General features: G+C 40.3%; 1 protein-coding gene across 10 annotated transcripts in view; it reads right to left on the bottom strand.

The window, feature by feature from the left end:
- THADA (THADA armadillo repeat containing) overlaps positions 1-26,692 on the bottom strand; it is a 324,280-nt gene that overhangs the window by 274,828 nt on the left and 22,760 nt on the right. For 8 of the 10 annotated variants that reach the window (XM_034764451.1, XM_034764450.1, XM_034764454.1 and 5 more), the window contains 11 exons: positions 26,192-26,343; positions 25,880-26,035; positions 23,293-23,415; positions 22,684-22,807; positions 20,426-20,574; positions 18,822-19,035; positions 13,800-13,935; positions 13,142-13,278; positions 11,716-11,874; positions 10,369-10,526; positions 5,296-5,405 (listed from right to left, as the gene is read on the bottom strand). In XM_034764451.1, coding sequence (XP_034620342.1) covers positions 5,296-5,405; positions 10,369-10,526; positions 11,716-11,874; positions 13,142-13,278; positions 13,800-13,935; positions 18,822-19,035; positions 20,426-20,574; positions 22,684-22,807; positions 23,293-23,415; positions 25,880-26,035; positions 26,192-26,343 — 1,618 coding nt within the window. Of the gene's footprint in view, positions 1-5,295; positions 5,406-10,368; positions 10,527-11,715; positions 11,875-13,141; positions 13,279-13,795; positions 13,936-18,821; positions 19,036-20,425; positions 20,575-22,683; positions 22,808-23,292; positions 23,416-25,879; positions 26,036-26,191; positions 26,344-26,692 lie in introns of those variants that run through there. The other 2 variants (XM_034764456.1, XM_034764460.1) reach the window with 2 other exon arrangements.

Genomic DNA, 26,692 nt, shown 5'->3' with positions numbered 1-26,692 from the left:
AAATTGCTATCCATGCCTTACAAATTGTAGCAACCTTCAGTCACTCAGTTCAAAACTCCTTTTGTTTTAGGCGAGGGCATATGATTACCTTATCCTTAGATGTTAACTGAAGAATGAGTTCACAGCCATCAATCTGTGATTCATCTAGTCATTAGTACCTCCTAGTTTAACAGTACACAAGGCATTAGAAAAAAAGTGAAACTAAAAAGATGCATACTAGACATTCCTAATTAATCGCCTTTTGTTTCATCCCATCCCCTACCCTTTGCCCACTGTCATCTATTTAGAGCAGGGGTGGGCAAGCTTTTTGGCCTGAGGACCACATCTGGGTATGGAAATTGTATGGTGGGCCATGAATGCTCACGAAATTAGGGGTGGGGTGCAGGGGATGCTGAGGGCTCTGGCTGGGGCTGCGGGCTCTGGGATTGGGCCAGAAATGAGGAGTTTAGGATGTGGGAGGGGGCTCCAGGCTGCGGCAGGGGGTTGGGGTGCAAGGGAGGGATCAGGACTGGGGCAGGGGGTCAGGAGTGCAGGCTCCGGGTGACACTTACCTCAAGCAGCTCTTGGAAGCAGCAGCAAGTCCCTACTCCAGCTCCTATGCGGAGGTGCAGCTAGGCGGCTCTGCGCGCTGCCCTGTCCGCAGGCGCCACCCCCAGCAGCTCCCATTAGCCACATTTCCCGGCCAATGGGAGCTACGGGGGTGGCGCTTGGGGTGGGGGCAGCATGCGGAGCCCTATGGCTACTCCTAAACGTAGGAGCTGGAGGGGGGACATGCTGTTGCTTCCGGGAGTCTCAGCACACGTGCTTGGAGCGGCCTCCAACCCCGTTCCCCAGCTGGAGCGCGGGAATAGGGCAAGCCCCAGACCCCACTCCCGAGCGGGAGCTCGAGGGCCGGATTAAACAGGCTGAAGGGCCGGATGTGGCCCCTGGACCCTACTCTGCCCACCTGATTTAGAGCATAGTTTATTAAAATCATATATATTCTGGAGCATAGTCTGTCTTTTTACCTTTCAAATTCACCTAACAAAAGTCTTGGCATTATAAAAATAATAGCACATGGCAAATCCCCCTTGAATTTGATAGTAGCAGGGAAGACCCTTAAAAAAAATAAATAAATAAAAGGTGGCTCATACAATCAAATTATGCAAATTTCCTCTTATATTCAACACACAAGATATCCTCTCAATACAGATCTACTATTTGTATTTATTTCATTGTATGATTGTTTAATACTGAACCCTCTTTATAGCTGAAGAAATTTCAATCATTTATAATTAAATTCAAACAAATGCTGACTCTGTTTAATATTTCAGAGAAACAAAGTGGGTGAGGTCATATCTTTTATTGGGCCACCTTCCATTGGTGTGAGAGACAAGCTTTCAAGCCACACAGAGCTCTTCTTCAGGTCTGCCTGAAAGCTTGTCTCTCTCACCAACAAAAGTTGGTCCAATAAAAAGATATTATCTCATCCACCTTGTCTCTCTAGTATCCTGGGACTGACATGGCCACAACTATACGGCATTTAGTATTTCAGTTATTTGTCCAATAATCGATTAGAACGTTTCCTCTTTAGCATACCTGTAGTTCAAGATAAGGACAGTAATTTGATTTTACTGTTAGCTTCATTTGAAACAGAATTAAAGTTACAAATTTAGATAAAAGAAGAACAGGAGTACTTGTGGCACCTTAGAGACTAACAAATTTATTAGAGCATAAGCTTTCGTGGACTACAGCCCACTTCTTCGGATGCATATAGAATGGAACATATAATGAGGAGATATATATACACACATACAGAGAGCATAAACAGGTGGGAGTTGTCTTACCAACTCTGAGAGGCCAATTAATTAAGAGAAAAAAAGCTTTTGAAGTGATAATCAAGCTAGCCGAGTACAGACAGTGTGATAAGAAGTGTGAGAGTACTTACAAGGGGAGATAGAGTCAACGTTTGTAATGGCTCAGCCATTCCCAGTCCTTATTCAAACCGGAGTTGATTGTGTCTAGTTTGCATATCAATTCTAGCTCTGCAGTCTCTCTTTGGAGTCTGTTTTTGAAGTTTTTCTGTTGTAATATAGCCACCCGCAGGTCTGTCACTGAATGACCAGACAGGTTAAAGTGTTCTCCCACTGGTTTTTGAGTATTTTGATTCCTGATGTCAGATTTGTGTCCATTAATTCTTTTGCGTAGAGACTGTCCAGTTTGGCCAATGTACATGGCAGAGGGGCATTGCTGGCACATGATGGCATATATCACATTGGTAGATGTGCAGGTGAACGAGCCCCTGATGGTATGGCTGATGTGATTAGGTCCTATGATGATGTCACTTGAATAGATATGTGGACAGAGTTGGCATCGGGGTTTGTTACAAGGATAGGTTCCTGGGTTAGTGGTTTTGTTCAGTGATGTGTGGTTGCTGGTGAGTATTTGCTTTAGGTTGGGGGGTTGTCTGTAAGCGAGGACAGGTCTGTCTCCCAAGATCTGTGAGAGTAAAGGATCATCTTTCAGGATAGGTTGTAGATCTCTGATGATGCGCTGGAGAGGTTTTAGTTGGGGGCTGAAGGTGACAGCTAGTGGTGTTCTGTTATTTTCTTTGTTGGGCCTGTCTTGTAGGAGGTGACTTCTGGGTACTCGTCTGGCTCTGTCAATCTGTTTTTTCACTTCACATCAGCCATACCATCAGGGGCTCGTTCACCTGCACATCTACCAATGTGATATATGCCATCATGTGCCAGCAATGCCCCTCTGCCATGTACATTGGCCAAACCGGACAGTCTCTACGCAAAAGAATTAATGGACACAAATCTGACATCAGGAATCAAAATACTCAAAAACCAGTGGGAGAACACTTTAACCTGTCTGGTCATTCAGTGACAGACCTGCGGGTGGCTATATTACAACAGAAAAACTTCAAAAACAGACTCCAAAGAGAGACTGCAGAGCTAGAATTGATATGCAAACTAGACACAATCAACTCCGGTTTGAATAAGGACTGGGAATGGCTGAGCCATTACAAACGTTGACTCTATCTCCCCTTGTAAGTACTCTCACACTTCTTATCACACTGTCTGTACTCGGCTAGCTTGATTATCACTTCAAAAGCTTTTTTTCTCTTAATTAATTGGCCTCTCAGAGTTGGTAAGACAACTCCCACCTGTTTATGCTCTCTGTATGTGTGTATATATATCTCCTCATTATATGTTCCATTCTATATGCATCCGAAGAAGTGGGCTGTAGTCCACGAAAGCTTATGCTCTAATAAATTTGTTAGTCTCTAAGGTGCCACAAGTACTCCTGTTCTTCTTTTTGCGGATACAGACTAACACGGCTGTTACTCTGAAATTTAGATAAGAAAGAGAAGGAGTTTGATTACTCCAGAGACTCTTGCGAAAGAGGATATCAGAAGTAATTAATTAATTTCAGTTAAAAAAGAAAGGTTGTTCCAGGCCCAATATTTCATTCTGCAGACTTATAACAACTTAGACGCAATAGTAAATATTGATATTAAACCTATGGGAATAGATATTAAGTAGCAGCTGTTACCCAACAGAAAGCAGAATAATTCTTTGTATCCCAACCTGGCACATGGTAAGAAACATCAAGTACAAATGTGCAGGCCTATTCCCATCCAGATGGGATTCACTTATCTGATGGGGTAATATAGATGAGATGTTGTTTAAGGAAGCTGTCTAGCTGGATGGGAGCCCACCACAACATGTACTAGTTGTCCATGATAGTGGATAATCCCTTGCTAACACAGGAGAAGTACAAAGATAAAAGGTGACTTTATATTTTCTGAACTAAGAATGTAGCTGGAAGGTTGCATGAGGATTAGTATTCAGAGTTTAAGGCTGGCTATATCACAGGGACACCTTTAGACAGACCAAGGAGATTTGTCTGATGTGTCAGAGGCCTGCCTGTACCTTAGCACATAATAACCTTCAAAAAGAGAATTCCATAAAAGATTGGTTTCCTGCTGAGAAGCCAAAGTGCCCCAGAGGCCTCAGAGTCCCACAGTGATTAGTCTCTTATCTTGTTTTACAGGTATCTACGTTGAATCTGGATTTAGTTCTTCCACGGACTCAACTATTTGAATATATTGTTTTCTCTATATATCAAATTTGGTTACATTTAAATCACCAGTTTTGTATCTCAAAGGTGGCTAATGGTGCCAATTTTCTTATAAGCAGAAAAAACTAACCACATTACTACAAATAGGTTGACACTCTTCATGCTGTTGAAAAACTTGAGTTTCAACCGTCTTAGCAGGTCCCATGAACCTCAGCATCCAGTGGCTGAGCCCACCCTAGTCTCCTTTCTGAAAAAATTCCCCCCGCCACAGCTAAAATTGGTACAGCTCTATTACAAAAGGTTATATGAGAAAGTAAATAGCAGCTCTTCTCATGAGTCTGCATAACAGTGAAACCCTTTGCCTGAAATCAAGGGAAGAAATCCTGACTCCAGTGAAGTCCATGGCAAAACTCCCTTTCACTTAAAGAGGGACAGGATTTAATACAGTAAGTATAAACAAAATGTTTAGGCTTTTGTCAGCTTTGCTGCTCAGAAAAACATAGTCATTAAGGGAGATTTTGCATTTTGGTTTGTCTCATTAAAACTCAATACTGTCCCTATTTACCCCCTTCCCCAGGTCTCAAAGCAGCATTGCAAGCAAGTCAGTATCTATTTTGTGAAATTATTCTCTAAGCACTTAATGGAAAATCCACCCTTACCTAGACACAGAGGCAGTTTAGTTGGTTTCGTTCTCATAGGAAAGCATAAAAATAAAATTTCAGGGAAAAATCATTTTCAGGTAATTTTCCAAGTGTCAGAATACACAGTTTATCCAATGAAAAGTATTGAGAATTTCCAGGAAAATATAAAGGTGCTTGTTGAATATAGCAACTTTACCACTCATTCTCAGATTTAAAAAACTGCAGGATCCATGGGATTCACTCCAATTTTCCCATGCGCTCCTATTAATTTTTCAGTAGGTAGCACTACAGAAATTAAGAAAAGGGTGAGTTGTTTGTTTTATTTTTCTTTTAAGAACTAGCCATTTAACTCTTACCATTCCAACTCGAGGGCCTGGATACAACTAAAATAAAACAGTCCATACAGTCATATATCATGCAACTACTTCCAAACACTGGACACCTGTGGTCATATAAATCCTCATTGAGATCAATGGAGCTCTACAAAGGTGCAAGGCGCTGTTTGCACAGTCAGTTGCAGAATCAAGGCCATAGTTTATAAAACTGTTACACATTTTTTTTAAAATAAGGAATATGTGGGTTTTACCTGGAGAGTATTTCAGTGAGCATCACAAAGCCAGTGTAGGCTAATTCAAATGCCCCTCTATGCCTGGACTGCAAAAGATGATGTTTAAAGTAGTCTCCTATATCTTTAACCTAGAAAAAAAATTACAAATGCAAGTCATGATTTGAGTTGATACAACTAATACATTTATTTACACAAAATACTTTGAGACTGAAATTTCAAACAAGTGTTCCAACGGTGTCCGTACCACCTTATGCCTCTACACCTCTCATTTGAGACTCAGCAATATTTCCTCAGGTTAAAAGGGTCACAGATAGTTATCAAGAAAGCAAGGAAAATACAAAACTAAAACACAAGTGGTGAAAGGCATTTTACTTTAAACATAAAAAAACTAGCATAAAACATGCTAGACTCAATTCTTGTACTCAACAGTGCAGTGTCATTAACTGCAGGACAAATTATAGTAGACTGTAGTGACCTATGTGAGTCACTGATTTCCTGATCTACAAACAAGATTCTCTCATGCTGTTTTATTCAGGATGTTAGCAAAGGGCAGAGACAAATGTACACTGAAGAACATGAATGGAAATAAATATTTGGGAAAGTATTTGTGAAAATAAAAGGATTCCTATTATATTTTAAGTAGCTGGCCTCTTCCATCTCAAAACATGTTACTTCTTAAATTGGGTAGCTTTGTTCACAGCAAAAGAAAAACAGCTTGCCAAATGGAAAGTTTTGTATTTAGTAAGAAAATATACTTTCTTTTTTACAATCTGTGGTCATTTGAACTCTTTTAGAAGCTTGAAAAATAGTCTACACTGTCCATTTAACTGCTTTATAACACGAACTACACTTAAAATGTGAGATACACTAAAATGTTGTCTTCAGAGAATAAACGCCACTGACATCATGTCCTATAATTCTATTAATAAATCAAGTGTGTAAGCATCAGTACATCTTTAGAAATGCCAGGATTTAATTCTGCAAAAGAACAGAAAATCTTGTCAATACTACCTATTATAAGTTTCTATGATGACTATTTACTAAATTCACACATAAAAACAGATAACTGAATCATGTGACAAATCTAAGATGATTATACATTTTTAATGCCGATTCACAAAAGTTCAACCTGACAAGCGGCTCAAATAAAACTCAGGGACAAAATTATGCCCACTCATTTTGAGTGATAACTAAAAGTAACACAGTTTATGAACTGCAGAAGATACTATCACAAAACTTAAGCCAGGTGCATATAGTTTTCCACCCTACTGCTTCATAATGCATTTTATCCAAATTTTGGTAAAGCAAAAGCTGGCACCAAACAGGAAAAAGACATTTCACCTTGTTCAGTCAAAGAAAACCTAAATGTTTTTTCATCATGTATTATGAAATCCATATATTAAGATACAGGAAGAAAAGGCCATCAATACTTGCAGATATTTGAGCTAAACTCTCTCCTGGAGTGGATTTTAATCCAAATATCATCTTAGTGCACATATAAGATTTTAGCTTTCCAAGCAGAGGCAAGTGTAAACCTCTCCCCTTCTCAAATGTTTTTCACGCAAACACACACGGCACTGGCAATCCCAAGTGTTGAAAAGTCATAAATCAAGATATTTTAAAAATACATTTGGAGTTCTTTTTCTTTCCTTCTAGCTTTTCAACCTTTAGGAGTCACATTTTCAAGATTTTCTCTACAGCCATGAGGACTTGAAACTTGACTGCATGTTCTAGGATTTTAATACCAAACATTCAGAGACTCATGAAAAGACTGAAAGAGTTGGCAACACTGCTATCTAGATACAGATACTGACATTTTTTATATATAACACCTGTACTTACTAGCAGGCATAGTCTTTACTACGGAGCAGAATCCCATTGAAGTCACTAGTCCAGTAGTAAGAGAATGTAAAATTAAAGCCTTAGTATTTCAGTTTCATATGTGAATGGTAAACACCAATGAGCACAGAGACACTCCAGGCCATCAGCCTCCTCACTTTTTGATTCTCAAATTCAGAGCATCCTAACACTTCCTAAACCTACAAGGACCAGTTTATTCCCAGCCCTGACCAAAGCCATAGCCCCAAGGACTGCCACAGTATGAAGCAGCCACTGGGCCTTGCATGAATACCATGTGAATCTAACTTCTTACTCCGATGAAGCTGGGCTAATAATGAATTAGAAGAAAAAGAGCATTATCCCTAACTGCCAGCTGCAGAGAATGGATCAATCAAGAGCTGCCTCTCCCTGACACTGTCCCTTTACAGACACTCCGTCAGCCAGCTCTTGAAAAAGAACTTCTGAAAAAAGCACTGGGAATTAGCCAGTGGCAGATGCTCTGACACAGGAGAGTCACGACTGGCTGCCAATAGCCATTGCTCACCCAAGGGTATGACTCCCATATGACCTATGGTCTGGCTGTGAAAGTCCAACCCTCTTCATACAGAAACTGAAAAGCTAAGCAACTGAAGTGCTGAGCACTTTTAGTGCTTACATCAACGCACCACTTCCGAGTTCAAATCCTGACAGGGGTGAGAGAAGAATCTGATCTCATCATAGTTTGCAACTGCTATTTCTCCACATCACAAAACCACACAGATCATTTTGCACAATTAGCAGTCTAAACTCAAGAAAGGCCCAGGACTGGAAAAAAAAGGATTACAAATCAAAATGGAAAAGGATTGGTAGTGCTGTACAAAGTGGTTTGCCCATTAGCTGCTTGTCCAACACACCTGGCTTAGAGCAATGCTATTAAATTCGCTTTCATGAGTTTTTAAATGGACTTCCATTAAAATGGAGTGAACTTGGTATCAAGTAATATAACTTACTGGAAATGGCTATCAAGATCCAATTAACACAAACAGCATCTTCCATGAAAACAAGTGAAATGGCTTATTTGTATTCTACATTGTTGAAAGACGCATATTTTCTTTAATATAAAGAGAGCTTTTTAATTCCTCAACTAACATGTTGGAAATAAATACAGTTTATCTAATCAAGTAAGAAGCAGTGGAAGTTCAATATGGAGGCAGACAGGGCAAGGAAACTTCCTCTTCCCTTTGCACCATGGTGCAGGGCCAGCCACACCAGACTGGGAAGAGTAGGTATCATTGCTCCAGGTTCGTGTGACTACAGGAACATTAACCATCCCTGCTCCGCATGTGCCAGCAGTGTTGGGCCCAATGTGGGGAGAAGTGTATGCACCCTTTCCAAGCACAATGGAGCTACTACTACAGTACACATTGCCCCAGTGCACCAGGGAGAATGCTGAGTGAGACTTCCTCATCGGGATGTCTATTGCATCACATGTCTGATCCAAAACCTATAAAAGTCAGCAGGAATATTTTCATTTACTTTGGACCAGTGATGCCAGTGGTTTAAATCCACAATCTGGTGCTGCTACATAAAAAGGAACTTATGGTTATGTTTTCTTCTGTTGTTTATATAGATTATGTAATTAAGTCAAACATTATTACACTAAAAATGCACACAAACAGAATATCCACTAAAGGATTTCAATGGTTTGATGTTTTCATGAAGACAATCTATTACTTACGATAATACAAGTTCTGAAGTTAAATTCCCAAATACTACTATGGCACTATACAACTTTATTAATTATTATTAGACTAAAGAAGCAGTTTCATTTTTCTAGCTACAACACACAATTTTATATACTACATATAGTCAATCAGTCTATATGTATTTTCCTGCTAATCCTAGGTAAATGAAGATTCCACTATTCAACCATTTGACTGAAAAAACTCAGTTTATTACTATTTAAAAAGAAAATGTAGACATTTTGGTTTATATATGGCATGAAAACAGAGTCACCTATGAAAATCAGAGTTGTGTGTCTAAATACCCCGACAGACACTCATGAAGTAAGCACTAATTGTGGCTGCATTTCCAAGTGAAGTTGGGGGCGCCAGCTCCAGAGCTGACTAACTCCAAGACACCAATTCCTGTTTGACTTGGAACAGATTAAGAAACATAACAGTGGAGACATATTGCTGTTCTCTCATCTAAACTCCAGAGTTTTGCAACAGTACAAGCACAGCTGCTAACCAGATGCAAACATAAGAGCTGGAGACAATGTGTGAATAAAAAAATATTAGCATTATTTCCAAGGTACTGCACATGAGACAGCATAATAAATCAGATCATCAGCATACTATACTGTTATTTATTTTGTTCTAGAATGTGGTAACACCTTAAGCAAAACTAAATATTTATTTTCAGTTGAAAAAGATTAAACATGAAGTATGTGCTGCATATTTCAGTTTTCCATGTTGGCAACTGGTTTTGTTGAAACCATATGGAAAGGAAAAAGATCATCAATTAAAAACAGAAATCTAATAAATTCAAAATACTCCCAAATAAAATACTTGCGGTAACCTAATTTCTAGTAAACATTGAACTCAAGCCCCTTGAACATTCCCAGGCAGTGTGCTAGCTTTTGTGGTCTTTCAGTTTAAAAACGGTGGGGGGGGAGAGGGAGGTTGAAAGAGGGACCAACCCACAAAATGTCTATAATTTTAATCAACCATATTATGCAGAACATGATACTCAGAAACAATCAACATAATTCTCCCCCCAAAATTACTGAGTATGAAGTCCAAAAAAGAACATTTTCAACATAAGTATGAACTTCCATGTTTCAAAATGGAAGCAAAGACATTCCATTGAGTCTTTAATTCACTAAAATACAGTAAAAGTTATATTTCAGAATTAATATGTGCAACACCGCCCCACACTGGACAGAATGTCAATGGCTGCAGCTTATACCTGGTAAAGGCCCTAACACTACTGAACAAGAATGAATATCTCACGAGTTTGTTAGCAGAATATTAATTTACTAACTTGTTACTCTATTTTTTCTCGTCTGTTACTCCTATAGTTTTGATTATTTTTGCATGTTAATTTATTGAAAAATAAACAATGTAAAATAAAGAACAAGATAATGAATGCAACTTTTCCATATTTTTTTATATATATATATATATATATATATATATATTTTCCCCTCCAGAAATTTTTAGAAACCTCTTCCAGAAATGCAAGATTTTATAGCAGAAAGTACTTTCATACCTGTTCTACTGTTATTAACCCATCAGAAGATTCAGACACAGTCTGTAAAGGCAGAAGTTTACACAGCATCCCTAAAAGCAAGGATATCTCCTTCATACTTCTCCAGCAACATACCAGTACCATTTGAGCTGTTACATCACATGTTTGTCCTTCTTTACCTTAAAAAATAAAATAAAATATGTGCAATATCATATAGCTCAGTTAAATACATTTTAATATAAATTTGTTTCATCATTAGTGCTCCTAAGTTTAAACTTCTTACAAAAATCATTTTAATATGAACAAAATTATCCATTCTTGAGATTCCTATACTACATTGTTGTGCCTGGCATACAATTCGTCAAAAAAAAATCAGTGTGATATTTTAAATGGTAGATGTCCTTTGTTTTGGTCAATGAAGCCATTCTATTGACAATAAAACCACACATGTAACTACAACTTCAGGATGAAAAGTAAATGTATGTTCTACTTTGTTTTGGAATTAAGCTTCAACACCAGTCAGAAATGTATCATTCACCAGATCTTATTTGTTTTTAACCTAGACTCAAAGTTTTATGAGATCTTTTATAAGCATAAATGTTTATAACTCAATGGCCCCATCTAGTGTTCATCACATGAACTACAATAAAAAGGGAGTCCAAAACACTATATTTACAGTACTGTTTCCATGAAATAAAAAAGCACAGCCCATCCATAACTATTTTAAACTAATGAAAATAAATGAGTCAAGACAGTTGGAAGTTTTAGGTTTTTTAACTTTAAAAACTGTATAAAATACAACTTTTTTATATTTTAGATATTATGTATCACCACGAACAAAGACTTAAAAAAAAGTATGAAAACAAAAGTTTACAATTCATCCAGCCCCAGTGGATTAATTACATAACATCCCCTATTATTTTAACAATGAAATCTTCAAAGCAGAGGCTCTTTATTGTGTCAGTCCATGAGCTGGGCTTTATTACATTAATAAATTCCCTACTGACCTTGTGTACGCCGGACAGGGAAACTACACTAAGACCAAAGCAAAAACTGTGTTTAAACCTAGCTTGATATAAAGGTGTTAAAGATTATCTGGCCAGTGTAGACAAGGCAATAAATACTAGGCCAACAGCAAACGACTCATTTTCACTTGTAGCCAGAAGAGAGATTAACCACAATCTTCTAGAAATACAGTGAATTAACCTTTAAAAGCATGCCCATAAATAAACTAGCTTCTGACATATTTATTGTTAAAAGTGAAATGCCATACATACCAAATAACTTCTAACTTGGATCATCCACAGAAAATTGCTTGTTCCGTGGAAAATATCCTGATTTAATTTTAAAAAGCAGCTTCTAAATTACCTCTAATTTCTGTACAAACATTTTCAACTGGCTCATCGTCAGTCAGCTTTGCAAAGTCTGCTCTGTGGTGTTCTGTCAATATTTTTGCTTGAGTGAAATAATCATTTGTATCTCGTGGCTGTATCTCATGCAGGATCATCTGCAAACGACCTGCAGTTTCTAAGTTTTAAATAAGAGAATATTTAAGCTAATAATTCATCATTTTGACATTTGTCATTCACAAATCCTCCCCCCCACACACACACACACACACGCGCGCGCGCGCCTCTTTTAGGTACATTACTAGAAAACAGTTGGTTAGTAATAAAAAGCAAATACCTCCCTAATAATCAGTTCTGCCTTTGTTAAGAAAACAGTCTTCCTTCTACTCACTTTGTCATATTTATGCTTCAAACTAATGCTTTCTCACTAGAGTGTGAGAAAATATGTCCTTTATCCAAGTTAGCTAATGGTTTAAGATTCTGATATTTTAAAATAAAAGAACTCAAAGGAAAAAGTCTATCCAAGAACTTTTAAAACAAAAGAAGTTACTGTTCACTGTTACTTTACAATATCAAACATGTATAACTAAACTCAACTTTAACAAAATTGCACACAGGTATTGCTGCTCACATTACTCAAAAAAGCAGTGCATAATTTGTAATGAAATAGGTGCGGGGGCTCAAGATATAAAGGTACCAGAGCTCAAGCAGTTTTTTTTTTACATTCGTAACTAATGCAGCAAGCCCAGAGTTGCCGGGGCTATGAATTGCCATTCCTAGAAGTATCGGAGCTCAGCCCTGGCAAGCCCTGGCACAAATTAAGCACTGCAAAAAAGTAACCTGGCTGATGACAACAGGAGTATTTCACATACATAAATTCTGTAAAGTCTGGGCCAAATTTTGCTGTCTATATTGCTTAGAGTTCCCTACCAGGGCCAGTATTAGTTTTGTGGGGCCATGTGCAAAGGCAGATGCTAACTCAAAGCCTCCACCAATAGCTTTGTATATCTGGCAGGGGTGTACCACCGCTGGCATCTGGGGAATGGATTTATGTCCTAACTCAGCCTCCCTTAAAGTGGTAAAACTTATTGCCTTCACTTGTCTCTGTAGGACTCAGAAGGTTGGTAGCTGATGGGGAAGATGAATCAGGATGCTGGCCACTAGGGTTAGGGGCTAAGGACAAGGGGAGCTCAAAATGGGTAGGCTGCAGGTATGTGCTGAAAGAGTCTGACCGAGTAGTCTAGTAGGACCAGTCCCCATACATATTGTGTCTTCCTGGAAGGATTTTAAATGCTAATGTATGATTTTTTTAAATTATAAGTATGTTACAGACATTTGATTAAAAACTGTTTGTAACCATTCATAACTTTGGACTTACAAGCATTCAAATTATGTTAAATAAAACTCTAGCAACCTCAACTATTGCTAAAATGGATTTCATTTACCTGAATCTGTATCCATTGGAATAAGGCCCTCTGGTGATGAACTCTGGACAATGGGAGATACTACAGACGAAAGTCTGTATGACATTAAAATAAGCTTTGTAACCATCTGCCTCCATTCAGTCATCAAGGTCAAGTTACTTTAAGAAAATACAAACAAGGAATTTAAAAGTAATTATATATTCAAAACTTCAAGAAATAATTGAAATAAAAATAGCATCTGCACTTTATTATACAATTAATTTTAAATAAGATGTTCCATAAATCAAAATTATGAAGTCAGCTCCTATTAAAAAAAACCTAAACAGTAAAAAATCCAGGCATTAGGGCAGGGGTTCTCAAACTGGCGGTCCTGACCCCTCAGGAGGTCATGAGGTTATTACATGGAGGAGGTCATGATCTGTGAGCCCCCACCCCAGACCCAGCTTTGCCTCCAGCATTTATAATGGTGTTAAATATATTAAAAAGTGTTTTTAATTTGGGGGGGGGATCGGACTGAGAGGCTTGCTATGTGAAAGGGGTCACCAGTACAAAAGTTTGAGAACCACTGCATTAGGACTATACACTGCTGATCTTATTGTGATCTCTTCATGTTCTTGTGAAAGGCTGAGTCAACTTCACTACTGATTTATCACTACACACAGCAGTATGTTTTACTTACTTTAAAGGTAATTGCTGCAAAGCTCCAGTTATGCAATGTACTCTCCCGTACATTGGGAATGAAGCTGCTGCTTGCAGCAGAGACTTTTCAGCTTGGAATATTTCTTGCTCGAGGTTTGCTAACAAATATTTGATTACTAGAATAAAAAGCATCACATAGAAAAGGAAAACAGTTTTAAATACATTTACAGATTAAGCTTGCCAGCAAGACAATTAATGTAAAATACAGTAATTGTTCTCTTTAAACTTGTCACTGTCCTTCAAATTCTTCCCCCAACACATTATCCACATTTTTCATTCACTCAGTGTCCAACAATAAGCTATCAATCTGCAATCTTAGCCTAAATTGACTATTGTCTGTAAAGACTAAATGATCAAACACTATCTTCAGACGCAATCACACTGCTCACACTGAAGTCAATGGAAGCAACATACACATATTAGAAGGCAGAATTTGCCCTTAAAGAAGGGTTACTTAAACAACCACCACTTTTGCAGAACATTCAAACTTGGATCAGCCACATAAATCCTTATTCCGGCACCTAAGACAGACAAGTGATTTTCAGTCATACTTAGCCCCATTAGCGCCTTTCCCATCCTTACTACAACAATTAAATTGGGGTGGTGCTGAAATACAACCACCAGGTTGGGCCCAAAACACTACACTGGAGAGCATCATCACCCCTCTTCATACTCTAGGACAGGGGTAGGCACCCTATGGCACCTGTGCCGAAGGCGGCATGCAAGCTGATTTTCAGTGGCACTCTGGGTCCTGGGGGGCTCTGCATTTTAATTTAATTTTAAATGAAGCTTCTTAAACATTTTAGAAACCTTATTTATTTTACAGACAACAATCGTTTAGTTATATATTATAGACTTATAGAAAGAGACCTTCTAAAAACATTAAAATGTATTACTGGCACGCAAAACCTTAGAGTGAATAAATGAAGACTCGGCACATCACTTCTGAAAGGTTGCCGACCCCTGCTCTAGGACAAAGGTATCTATACAGAGGCCCTGTCTATGCTACCAAGTTTTGTTGCCAAAAACTGCCTTTTGGCGATAAAACAACAAGAGCGTACACACTACAATGGGACTTTTGTCGCGAAAAATGCCCAGTTTTGACGACAAAAAACTTCCACCCCACGAGAGACTTTTGTCTTTTCCCCGCCCTTTATTGTCAACAAAGAACCAGTGTAGACACTGCTGATTGTTTTGTCGACAGAACTGGCTTTGGCCAGTATCCCACAATGCCTGCCCTGATTGCTCTGCTCAGTGTTTTGATCTCTGCTGCCCTGCAGGCATGTGCCCCTCCCCTTTCAAAGCTCCGGAAAGTATCTGCGTGCTGCTCCATTTGAGGAACAAACGGACAAAAAGCAAATCATTGGAATGCTCCTGTTCTGCGATGCACTAGGAATACAGCACCAGACAGACTGGTGCTGCAGGGGAAGGGAGACAGACTGCTGTGCCATTCCTCAGCACGGAGAGCTCACAGAGCTACTCGTAATGCTGCTCTCGGCAGCTCAGGGGGCTGTGGGAGAACTCGGAGAGAATCCCAAGATGCGCAGCGATCAGCTCTTCCTTCCCACAACACTGCACTGTGGGATACATACCCACGGTGCAATGCTCACCCTGTCGACGATGGTGTCCCCAATGTGGACGTGATCTGTCGACAGAGGGAGCAAGTGTGAACACCCTTTGGTGATTTTTGTTATGTCGACATAAGTTTTGTCAACAAAACTTGGTAATGTAGACAAGCCCTAAATCACAGGTGTCAAAAATACTTTAAAAGACTGAGGTACTCAGATACTTCAGTATCTAAGACAGACAGATGGATAGGGTTTGTGGCTCGATCCAGCCTATAGGATGCATTTGTGGGGCCCACACAACATACGTAGGCTGATTGTGCAAAATCTAAGCTTTTGTTTAAAAAGATTTCTAGCCCTCATGGCTGCAATGAAAACCTTCCAAATGTGAATAGAATGTACCCAACACAATGCTGTGTGTCTGAGGTTGCAGATCACTTGAAACAATGACTCAGAGAAGTGAACTCCCCTGCCTAATTACTCGGGGGGGGAGCTGTTAACTCTAAAGCCTAAAGGCATTTTAAATGTAAATATTATTTTGTTGCTTATTTTAACAGTGGAATGCTGAAGAGGTTAAGACTTAAGCTGACACAGGTCATGGGCAGGCAATTAAGAGATGCGGCAGGAAAGAAAACAAAGGAAAAACAGCAGAAGAGACCGTGAAAATAAAGAGAAAAAAATGGCAGAAATAGCAATGAAGCCTAAAAGTGACCATATTTTCACATTGAGCAATGCAGAGAGCAATGATAAAGTAAAGTGTAAATAAATAAAAGCTTATTTATTGCATAAAGGATATACTCTACCATTCATATCTGTGTAAACTGCTCATTGATATCAGTGTGGAATGCGGTGTGGTCGTTCTGAAGTTTTAACTCAAGGCCATATGCAAATAGAATTCAGCCCTGTCCAGAGAATGAGTCTAACACCCCTGCTCCAAGTTAAGAAGATGGGTAAGAAAAATTCTGAGGCGCAGCACAAGAAAAAGATCAGGCCCTTGCTTTGTACCTGTCTTTTATAGTTACAGGGGCAATCACAGACCATTAGGATTTCAGCAAGACTTCAACAGGAGCTGCTGGTGCTTGGCACTACTGAAAAAAAATCAGGGCACTTACTACAGGAGTCAAAACATTACTTAAGGTGCTTTTGAGATGCCAGGTTTAAAAATTTGGCCTGAGACTATAGGCCGGGCCGCATGTGGCCCACCTGGGCTCACTGTGCAGCCAGCAGGGGGGGGTGAGTAGGAAAGTGGTGGGTGGGGGAGGGGGAGTGAGTAGGCAAGCGGGCAAGCAGTGGCAGGGAGTGAGTAGGCGAGCCGGAGGGGGTGGGTGGCTGAGGAGGCGAGAGAGCAGGCAGTGGCGGGGGGTGAGGAGGTGAGCTGGGTGAGGAGGGCTGAGGAGGCGAGCGGCCAATCGGTGGCTGACCTGTTCTACTGATCTGATCTGGCTCTCATCCCCTCTCCCAGAGCCGGCTCCAGGCACCAGCAAAACAAGCAGGTACTTGGGGCTGCACATTTCTAAGGACGGCATTCCGGTGCCGGCCATCATAGGAGCCGACTGCAGGGCATGGGGAAAAAGTGCCCCCGCCGCCGTAGCTCGCCTCCGCTCCGCCTCCACATGCTCCCCTAAGTACGCTGCCGCCGCTCCGCTTCTCCCCTCTCCCTCGCAGACTTGTCGCGCGCGAAACAGCTGTTTCATGCAACAAAGCTGGAAGGGAGGAGAAGCGGAGCGGCGGGGCGCTCGGGGGAGGCGGCGGAGGTGAGCTGGAGCGGGAGGTGGTTCCTCTACCCCTCGTTACTTCCTGCGCCCCCCCCCACCCTAGCTGACCTCCGCTCTGCCTGCTCCCCTGAAAGCGCTGCCGCTCCTCTTCTCCCCCCTCCCTCCCAGGCTTGCTGCGTGCGAAACCCAGGCTTACTGCGCGAAATAGCGGAGGGAGAGAGGGAGGAGAAGCCGAGTGGCGGAGCAGAGGTGAGCTGGAGCGGGGAGTAGTTCCTCTACCCGCCCCCCATTTCTTCCTGCGCCCCCCACTCTAGCTCACCTCCGCTCTGCCTGCTCCCCTGAACGCGCTGCTGCTCCGCTTCTCCTCCCTCCCTCGCCTGAATTTGGATATTGAGAGGGAAGGGGGAGAAGCGGAGCAGTGGCGCACCCGGGGGAGCAGGCGGAGCAGAGGTGAGCTAGGGCGGGAGGTCGCGGGGGGCCCACGGTGGGGGTGGGAAATGCGGCACGCCGGGGGAGGAGGCGGGGCTGGGGATTTGGGGAAGGGGTGGAGTTGGGGCGGGGTCAGGGGGCACGAAAAAAAAGGAGGGAATGGCCAAAATTGTTTTTGCTTGGGGCGGCAAAAATCCTAGAGCTGGCCTTGCCCTCTCCAAGGGTTACAGCTGTCTGGAGGTGCCTGCCTTCCACGCCTTCCTCATTCACACCTCATTCATTCAACAGGGCAATTGATTACAAAGTGGGGGGGGGGAAGATCTTATTCTACTTCTAGCAAAAAGACATTTTTCTTTTACCTTAATTATACTACCTTAGGGGCCCGCTATAACATATTACCGAGGTTCAATACTGCTATTTCGGTGGGGCGAGGCTGGGGAAGGAGGGTTTGTTTCCGCAGGGAAGGTGGCGCTGAGGGGGTGTGTTTCAGCGGCGCTGGGGGTTTTTTTTTCTGTGAGGTGGGCGGCACTGGGGGTGTGTGTGTTGTGTTTCGGGGGGGCAGGGTGGCACGGGGGGGTTGGCGGTGCTCGGGGGGTTCGGCCCTCAGCTGTTTTCTTTGGAGTAATATGGCCCTCGACACTTTATGAGTTGCGCAGGCCTGCTATAGGCGATTCTACAGCATTTATGACTTCCCAATCTTAGTACACCTCTACCCAGATATAACGCTGTCCTTGGGAGCCAAAACATCTTACTGCGTTATAGGTGAAACCGCGTTATATCGAACTTGCTTTGATCCGCCGGATTGCGCAGCCCTGCCCCCCCAGAGCACTGCTTTACCGTGTTATATCCAAAATTTGTGTTATATCAGGTCGCGTTATATCGGAGTAGAGGTGTACTTTATTTTTTATTTTTTTTAATTTGTAGAAAAGACTATGAGGGGCCAAGAGCAGTTTGTTAACAAGAAAGCCCAAGCTTTCAGTATGAATAAGGCACAGGCAGTGGAGCATTATAGGGCTACATCTAGCACAGGAGGGCGGGATCAGTTTTCTGTCCTACAGTACATGGCTGGGGTAGGGGTTAGGGCAGGTTGACATCCCTGAGTTGACCTGCAAGGACTATCAGCTCTCAAACTGTTCTATTTATACTAAATATAATGCTTAAATCTAACCTAATTTCATAAAAGTTCAGGTACATTTATTCTTTCCGGAATGCCCATAAGAATAACCAGCAAGAAAATAAGATGGAGGCTTCTAAACAAACAAATCCAAAAAATTTCTATTCCTCAGAACTAACCAGCTAAAGTGTTCTTTTCCATGGTGCTTGCAGACATATCCTCATCTATCTGAAATGCATGTGCAACCTGTTGATTGTTTAAGCAGACATTCAGTAGCCCCTTATGATGTATTAAAAAGTTCAGCAAATATGAGGCAGTAACACAGTCATAGGGTTTGGTACTTATGCTAAGATCCATGGCTGCTTGAAATAAGAGATGTAGGTTTTCAGAATCCTGAAATAAAAAAAATACAGGTTCAGTAATTTTCAATATACATTTTTCTTGAGTTTACAGATCAACGGCGCTAATTATTTTAATTCAAACCTTTTGGGGTCTGATTGTCAGTGACTTTGCTGGAGTGCATTTTCTCACAGGTATCTGTTTTGTATACCAACTACCTACTGTATGTCAAGACAGGGATTTGCACAAGCACATTTGCTAACATTCAGCAAATGCATACCTACAGATCTATTGAAAATAAGACTCTTCATATATAAAGCTGTGCTCAGACACTTCAAAACATTATGAAAACAAAACATTTTCTTCTGCACTTTAACTGGTAACAGACTTTACATAGAAAAAGCCCTATGCAGATTATTATAGAAAAGAGCACAGCATATACTGTGCTGCACACAAAAAAAACAATCAACAACAAAGAGCAGCTGCCCACTGATTTGTTTATACATTCTAAATCAAGCTTTTTCAAGGTAATAAATGGCAAGAATTAAATAAACCAGAATCAGATTAATTAAGGGGACAATTTGCAGACAATAGAGGCAACAGCTTGAAAAATCAATTTAAAACCAGCCACAAAGAACCAGTGTTAGGGAGAGAGACCAAGAGCAGAATGTTCTAAGGTACAACAACAGGTGAGTCAAATGCCTCAGCAATACCCTTCAAAAGGAAGGCATAGCAGGGCACGGATAGTCAATACTTTTCACTCTTTAGTGCCTTCCTTCCTGGGATTCCTTACCTAGTGATAGGCAAAGCATATACTGTGTTCACTTCATCCACCACTAAAATGAAACACCTCAGGGGTGAAGGCAGAAGCAGCTTAACAACACAATATTTAAAAGCAGAACTGATATTAATGGGGGAATTTAGATACTCATCATATAACCACCCAACTTGGAACTTTGCTAGAACACTCGGGTCACTAACCCTATTCTATCAGAGCATGCCACAGGATCTTCAAATGACCAGAAGTGGTTTGGTCCTCAGGTTTTACTCTTCTTCAGGAAGACAGCCCCTTCAACAAGAGTGCCTCAAACATGCTGGAGACTGAACCACCCATATCACTAATACTTTCTAAGTAGTGACTTGGCCTGACCCCTCTCCTTAATTTATGAGATATGATACAATCACAGTACAAGGTCATGCAGCCACAAGTCATTTTCTTAAGGTTCCTCCTTTCCCTTCCCCACTAAATTTTGCTCCTATTCTCCCAACCAATGAGGCAAAAAAGGATATCAAACCAAAAACATTTTCTTCACGTGCTACTGTGAAAATGACCATCACATTCTGATTTCCATTTGATGTGTGGTCTGTGTTCTTGATAAAACAATTAAAACGGGAAGTATGATTTTTAGGGAATCCTTATCTTTAAACTAAAATTGTGTCATACCTGTAAATCTAACATATCATGTAGTTTCATAAGAAGTTCAAATGCTAAAACTTTTACTTCCTCAAAAGTGCTGGCAAAACACTGGATTAGCGTTTGAACACGGGTAGGATCAATCTCTTGAGCCAACTGAAAGACTGCTTGCATCTGACCTGTTCAAAGAAACCGATGTCGCCATTATGCTTTGTTATTATCAAATAATAAGAATTTGTATTCCACTTTTATTTAATGGAACTACTGCAAACCTTAAGGGCTTGTCTACATAGTGGGATAATGCATACTACTGGAGTTTGATTTCTAACGCACACTAATTTGTTAATTGGTCTATATAGACCCTGCTGGTGCACACTCAAGGTTCCCTAGTTAAACATTTGATGTGAGCCAGCAAGATCTGTGATGTTGCACTCTATATGATTTTATGAAAGTATGCTGATAAGTGTGAACATAATGTAACTAAAATATGCTTCATGCAAAAGGTCTCTTGTAAGGTATCATTACAAAGCTTATAATCTACTGAGTGTGGTCAACCTATTTGTATAAATGTATCACTCTTGTATCAGAAACTAGAAATATGAAATATAACTCTGAGGACCTATTGTAATTATGCAAAGTGTGGGCCATTAATAGGGGTTTGGAATCTTGATGGCTCCTATCAACCAGGACAATTGACTGTAGATGGCTGTTTTACTTGTAAGTCTTCCTGTATACATTTGTGCTGGGAAGTGGGTAATGAAGTCTCACTGGAATCTATCTTTAACCTGGTGCTTTTCCATTGAGAAAGAGGGAATGGGAACCCAGAGAGGGACAAAGGATCCCTGCCTTATGCAAAAGTTATATAAGTGGGTGGAACAGAACAAAGGGGGCAGCCATCATAAGAAATCCCCTAGCTACCACCTGAGCTGGAACAAGGGCTGGACCAGGGGAAAGCATTGTGCCCAGACTAGGAAGGCATCCAGTCTGTGAAAGTAGTCTTGGCATATCAGTTGGCAGCCCCAAGGGGGTTTCTTTGATCCAACCCGTCACAGGATCTACATGGACGGATTAATGCTTAACACATTAGTGTGCTTCAGAAATCACTATAGTGTGCACCACCCCACAATGAAGAGAAGTTCTAAGACTCTGTTAAGACTAAACAGAGTAATGCATTATTTCAATGTACAGAGTTTTCCTATCACTGCCTACAAATCAGTTTGTGTTGTTTAAAAAAATATATTTGTAATATAGAAAGCAAGCACCAGAGAGTACAAAAGGTACTTATCACATTAAAAAATAATTCTAATATTCTCAAAGCTCACAGTTGCCAACTCTCACCAAGTTAGCTTTCCTTAAAGCTCTATCCATGTAATTAGGTGAGAAACTCAGCTTTCATTTAAAAAAAAAAAAAAAAAGTTTCTAGCTGTTATGGCTTTGGAGAGAAGACTGAAAATGTGACCAGACTGAGCTCTAAAAGCTCAAAACCCAGAAGATAATAAAAAGAATTATATATATATATTTTTTTTTTTAAGAAAAAACACATGATTTTTGGGGCTGACTACCCATGACCGACTATTTGGCATTAACAGGAATGAAGCAACAGACTCAAAAGTGCATACTGTTTTGAAAAGCACACTTTTACTCCTACATATAAGATCACTTAGCTAAATTTTTAATATAGACCACTCTAAAAACATTGTCTAGTTTCTGAATTCATTAGTCATTCTACTCTCTGGCTCAAATACTTAGCTTTTTCTATATAATTTTTACAAACCATTTTATTTTTAAGTTGCTCATACAATCTAAATACAGAACTTCTAATTATAAACACTTCCAAACAGGCTCCTATTAGGAATACTTTAGAATAATCGAATAGTCCTGATACTGAAAGAAATAATGTCTCAATACTTTATCAGCACCAGAACATGAGCAACCACCTAATTAATTTTAGTGCGCAGTACTCGGAGAACACAGTATCATTTGAGTCTTTACAAATCTAACAGTTTTTATGGTCTTGATATTTTAACTGCAGCATGTTCAATTCTCCATCGTTTCTGAAAACTGCATTTATCATCCTTTAATTTACACTTATTCCAAAATCAGAATTTTCTTATTTTATTGACACCTTCATTTTATTTAAAGAAGAAACAATATAGCAAACTGCACCTGAAGTGTAAATTTTGCAAAACTGACACAGAAATTGAGTACCCAGTTAACCATGACACTGTTGTAAGCAAGCCCATTTTTTAACCCTACCGTTGCCCCACTATGAAAGTCAAACACCTCACCTTCTGGAGCACAAAATATTTCTGCTATTGATCCCAGAATAGTTAATGAAGAAAATCTGGTTGGATGGGATGAGCCAGGAAACAGGGCTTCAAAAAGTTTGTCACATATAGATGACATGAAATCCTGAAGATTACAAAAGGCATGTGCTGAGTACAGTTTGTATGTTATGCACATTAATAAAAATGTACTGAGAAATCAGATACAAGATGACACCCATATAGTTATGCCTCCCAACACTGTACAAAAAATTAGAGCTGGCCAGAAAATGGAAAACTCCACAGAACGAAAGAAAGAATGAAAGAAAAGCAGCGTTTTCAAAAAGTGTTTTTGCCCCAAACCAGGAAAAGATTTAATAAAAAATTCCATTGTGGGAAAATCAAACTGGAATTTTGTGGTTTCTCAACTGCCCAGCCTAGAAGGCGCTTCTCAATTTCACTTTAGAAAGTGAAATTGAGAAGAACCCTTCAGGCAGGCAGCTGGATATCCTTCATTTTCATTTTCCTGACTGTTATGTGGATTAGTAGTTAATGCTTTTCAAGTGCTATAAAAATGCTAATTATTATTATTATTATTATTATTAGACCTCTTGTAACAGCTCCTATACTTACTTTATACTGCTGTAAAGTTGCCAAATGATCCCATTTAGCTGATTCTTTAATTAACTCTTGTTTGGTTTTACTTTGCTCCAGTTTATAAAGTACCTGGGAACTTTCTTGTATTCTGCAGAACAACTTTTAAACATAAACAAAATGTAGTTGATCAGACACACACTGAAATATGACTAATAGGAGATTTAAACAAAAAACATTTGGGTATAGTTTTCAGGTTTTGTTGCTTATAGTTTCAAAAAGCGTACAAGTTCATGTACCATGTAACAATCACACTACTGACATTCCTTGATCCTCGCCTCTCCACCCTGATCTGCCCCTTCTCCTGCTAGCACAAATCTAGATACCAGATCCACCTCCTCCACCCCTGCCACCACTCCTAACCTCACGCCCATTCCCCTCCTCCTCTTCTCTTGCTGTCTCTGGAATGCCCACTCTGTAAAAAGTTCACAGCCACTTTTTTATAACTCATTCCCTTCAGCTCCTGTATCCTTACAACTCTCTCTTCCTTCTCCCACATCATATACACAGAAGTTTCATATTTCCTGTCCTCCTCTAACCTTTCCACTTGCTCCAGTGATCTCATCCAACCCCATCTCCTGATTGCTCTCAAGTCCACTCTTAACCCCTACACCTTACTCTTCTCCTTTACTTGTCACCCTCCTCTGTTTCTTTCTTTCCCCGACAATACTAGCATGTTTTAGTCTCTCCCACCTTTAACCCCACTTGCCTCTCCAACTACCACTCCATCTCCCTTTCAACACTACACTCACTGAACATGCAGTCTACAATCAAGATCTGGAGTTCCTCTCCTCTAATTCCATGCTAGACCCACTCCAATTCAGCTTCTGCCCCTCGCACTCCTCTGACGCTGCCCTTGCCAAATTCTTTATTATCCTCTTCCTAGCCAAAGCTCAGAATCCGCACTCTGTCCTCATCCTACTTGACCTGTCAGCCACCTTCAACATGGTCAACCATGCTCTTCTTAAAATCTTGTCTTCTCTTGAATTTCATGAGACTGTCCTTTCCTGTTTTTCCTCTTACTTCTCTAATTACTCCTCCAGCACACCTTTCAGAGGATGCTCTTTCATCCCCTCTCCAGCTTTCTAAGTGGGTTCCACAGGGCTTTGTCCTTGGTCCCATCTCTTCTCCCTCAACAGCTTATCTCCAAATAGTCTCATTTGCAAGCACAAATTAAACTATCTTCCCTATGTTGACAACTCGCAGATTAACTTTTCTATTTTAGACCGGTCTTCTCTGTCCAAACTAAAATCTCAGCCTGTCTCTGACATCTCCCCATGGATGTCTAGCCATCAGCTTAAACTGAACATGACAAAAACAGTGCTCTTAATCTTTGCCCTGAAGTCCACCTCTCTCCTTCATGCCCAATTTTCTCAGCCATTGTGCACACCACTACCAATGTGCTGGTCATTCAGTCTGTAACCTGGGTGTCCTTTTCAATTCAGTTCTTTCTCTAGCTCTTCACATCCCAGTTATGTCTACATCTTGCAGATTATTTCTGCATAATCCCTCTCAGTTTTGGGTTTTTCTACCCATCCACTCAGATAAAACTCTTTCACCTCATGTCTCGATTACCAGAACATCCCTTGACAAATGCAATCTTGCTCTGCTCATATCCATTCAGAATACTGCTACAAAGATCATTCTCCTAGCCCATTGCTTTGACCACATCACCCTTCTTTGAATCCTTCCACTGGTGCCCCTACCCTATCTTGAGGAAAAGCTGCTTTTCTTCAGTTCCTTCACAGCCTATCCTCACTCTACCTACTTCTCATTTACTAATCGAAATGTCAACTTCCGTCTCTAGTTGGATAATGATTCATAGATTCTAGGACTGGAAGGGACCTTGAGAGGTCATCGAGTCCAGTCCCCTGCCCACATGGCAGGACCAAATACTGTCTAGACCATCCCTAATAGACATTTATCTAACCTACTCTTAAATATCTCCAGAGATGGAGATTCCACAACTTCCCTAGGCAATTTATTCCAGTGTTTAACCACCCTGACAGTTAGGAACTTTTTCCTAATGTCCAACCTAGATCTCCCTTGCTGCAGTTTAAGCCCATTGCTTCTTGTTCTATCCTTAGAGGCTATCAGCCTCCATCATCCACTTGTTAAATTTCCAAACAAGCACCTTTATTGGTTTCTCCCATGCTGCCCCTCATGCTTGAGTGGAGCTCTCCATAAAAATCTTCAAATATACCGCATTATCCTCCTCAAAACTCTTCAAGTTTTTTGTAGGCATGGTGATACAAAAGTAAGACCAAGAATGCACTGATACCACTGATTAAAATGTTGACGAATACTGTCTCATTGTCTTCTTGTACTCTCCCGACTCTGTTACCTTATATTTAGATTGCAAGCTCTCAGGGGCAGGGATTATCTTTTTGTTCTGAGTTTGTACAGTACCTAGCACAATGGGGCCTGATCCACAACTAGAGCTTTTAAGCATTACAGTATCACAAATAGTCTCCATTTTATAACATGCTAAGAGACTTGGTTTTAAACAGTGTAAAAATCATAAATACATGGGCCTTACTACATATTGTTTATTCTTGAAGATTACCTTTTTTAGTAGGGAACAAATCTGCTGCCTCACTGCAGGGGACTGGCTGTTCAAATTGTACGTAATAAAAAACTGAATCAGCTGCATCTCTTCCATAGTCAAGATTTCTGTGCTCCGATGAGTTTCACAAAGCAAACCTAAAGCATCAATGCGAACCTACAAAACATTCCAAAGTGAACTATAGACTTTTTTTGTTTTTACCTGGAATAAATACTTGAGACAGAAAGTTTGTATAATGATACTGAAATAAAACATTGTAAGGCTAACCAAGTCTTCACACTTTAAAGCACAAAAATAACTTTCTTCATCTACCTGATTATGCTGATGAACTAAACCTTGCTTTACACATCCAATTGATAGTAGACCATCCCTCATGATATCTCTAAATTGTAAATGTCCATGAGCTCTAGCTGTTCTCAGGCATGCCATCAAGGCTCCAAGAGCACCTCTGGTATTGCAAGAGCCTAAAGAAAGAATAAATAATTTCTGTTTTATGAATATAATACTGGTTGGAATATCAGTACTCTACTTCAGGCATCCCCCACCTTTCTAGTCTGTGAGTGACATCCTAAGAGAAGGATCTTCTCCTGGATCCAATCAGGTCCCCCATTCCTTATTCCAAGTAGCACCAGAAACGGCTGAGAGAGCCAACAGTAGCAGTTCACAAAACCACTCTGAGAACCACCACCAAATCATGTAGCTACAACAGTACCATAAACCTTTTAATCACAACCCATTGTAACAAAAATATTTTATTAAAAGTGAACTACAAAGCTTACTGATTTGTTTCCTCTATACTTGTTGTGTGCAAGA

The sequence above is a fragment of the Trachemys scripta genome, chromosome 3 (genome assembly GCF_013100865.1).
Source record: "Trachemys scripta elegans isolate TJP31775 chromosome 3, CAS_Tse_1.0, whole genome shotgun sequence".
NCBI lineage: Eukaryota > Metazoa > Chordata > Testudines > Emydidae > Trachemys > Trachemys scripta.
Note: the sequence above shows the minus strand (reverse complement) of the source record. Positions and strands in the feature narration are given on the sequence as shown.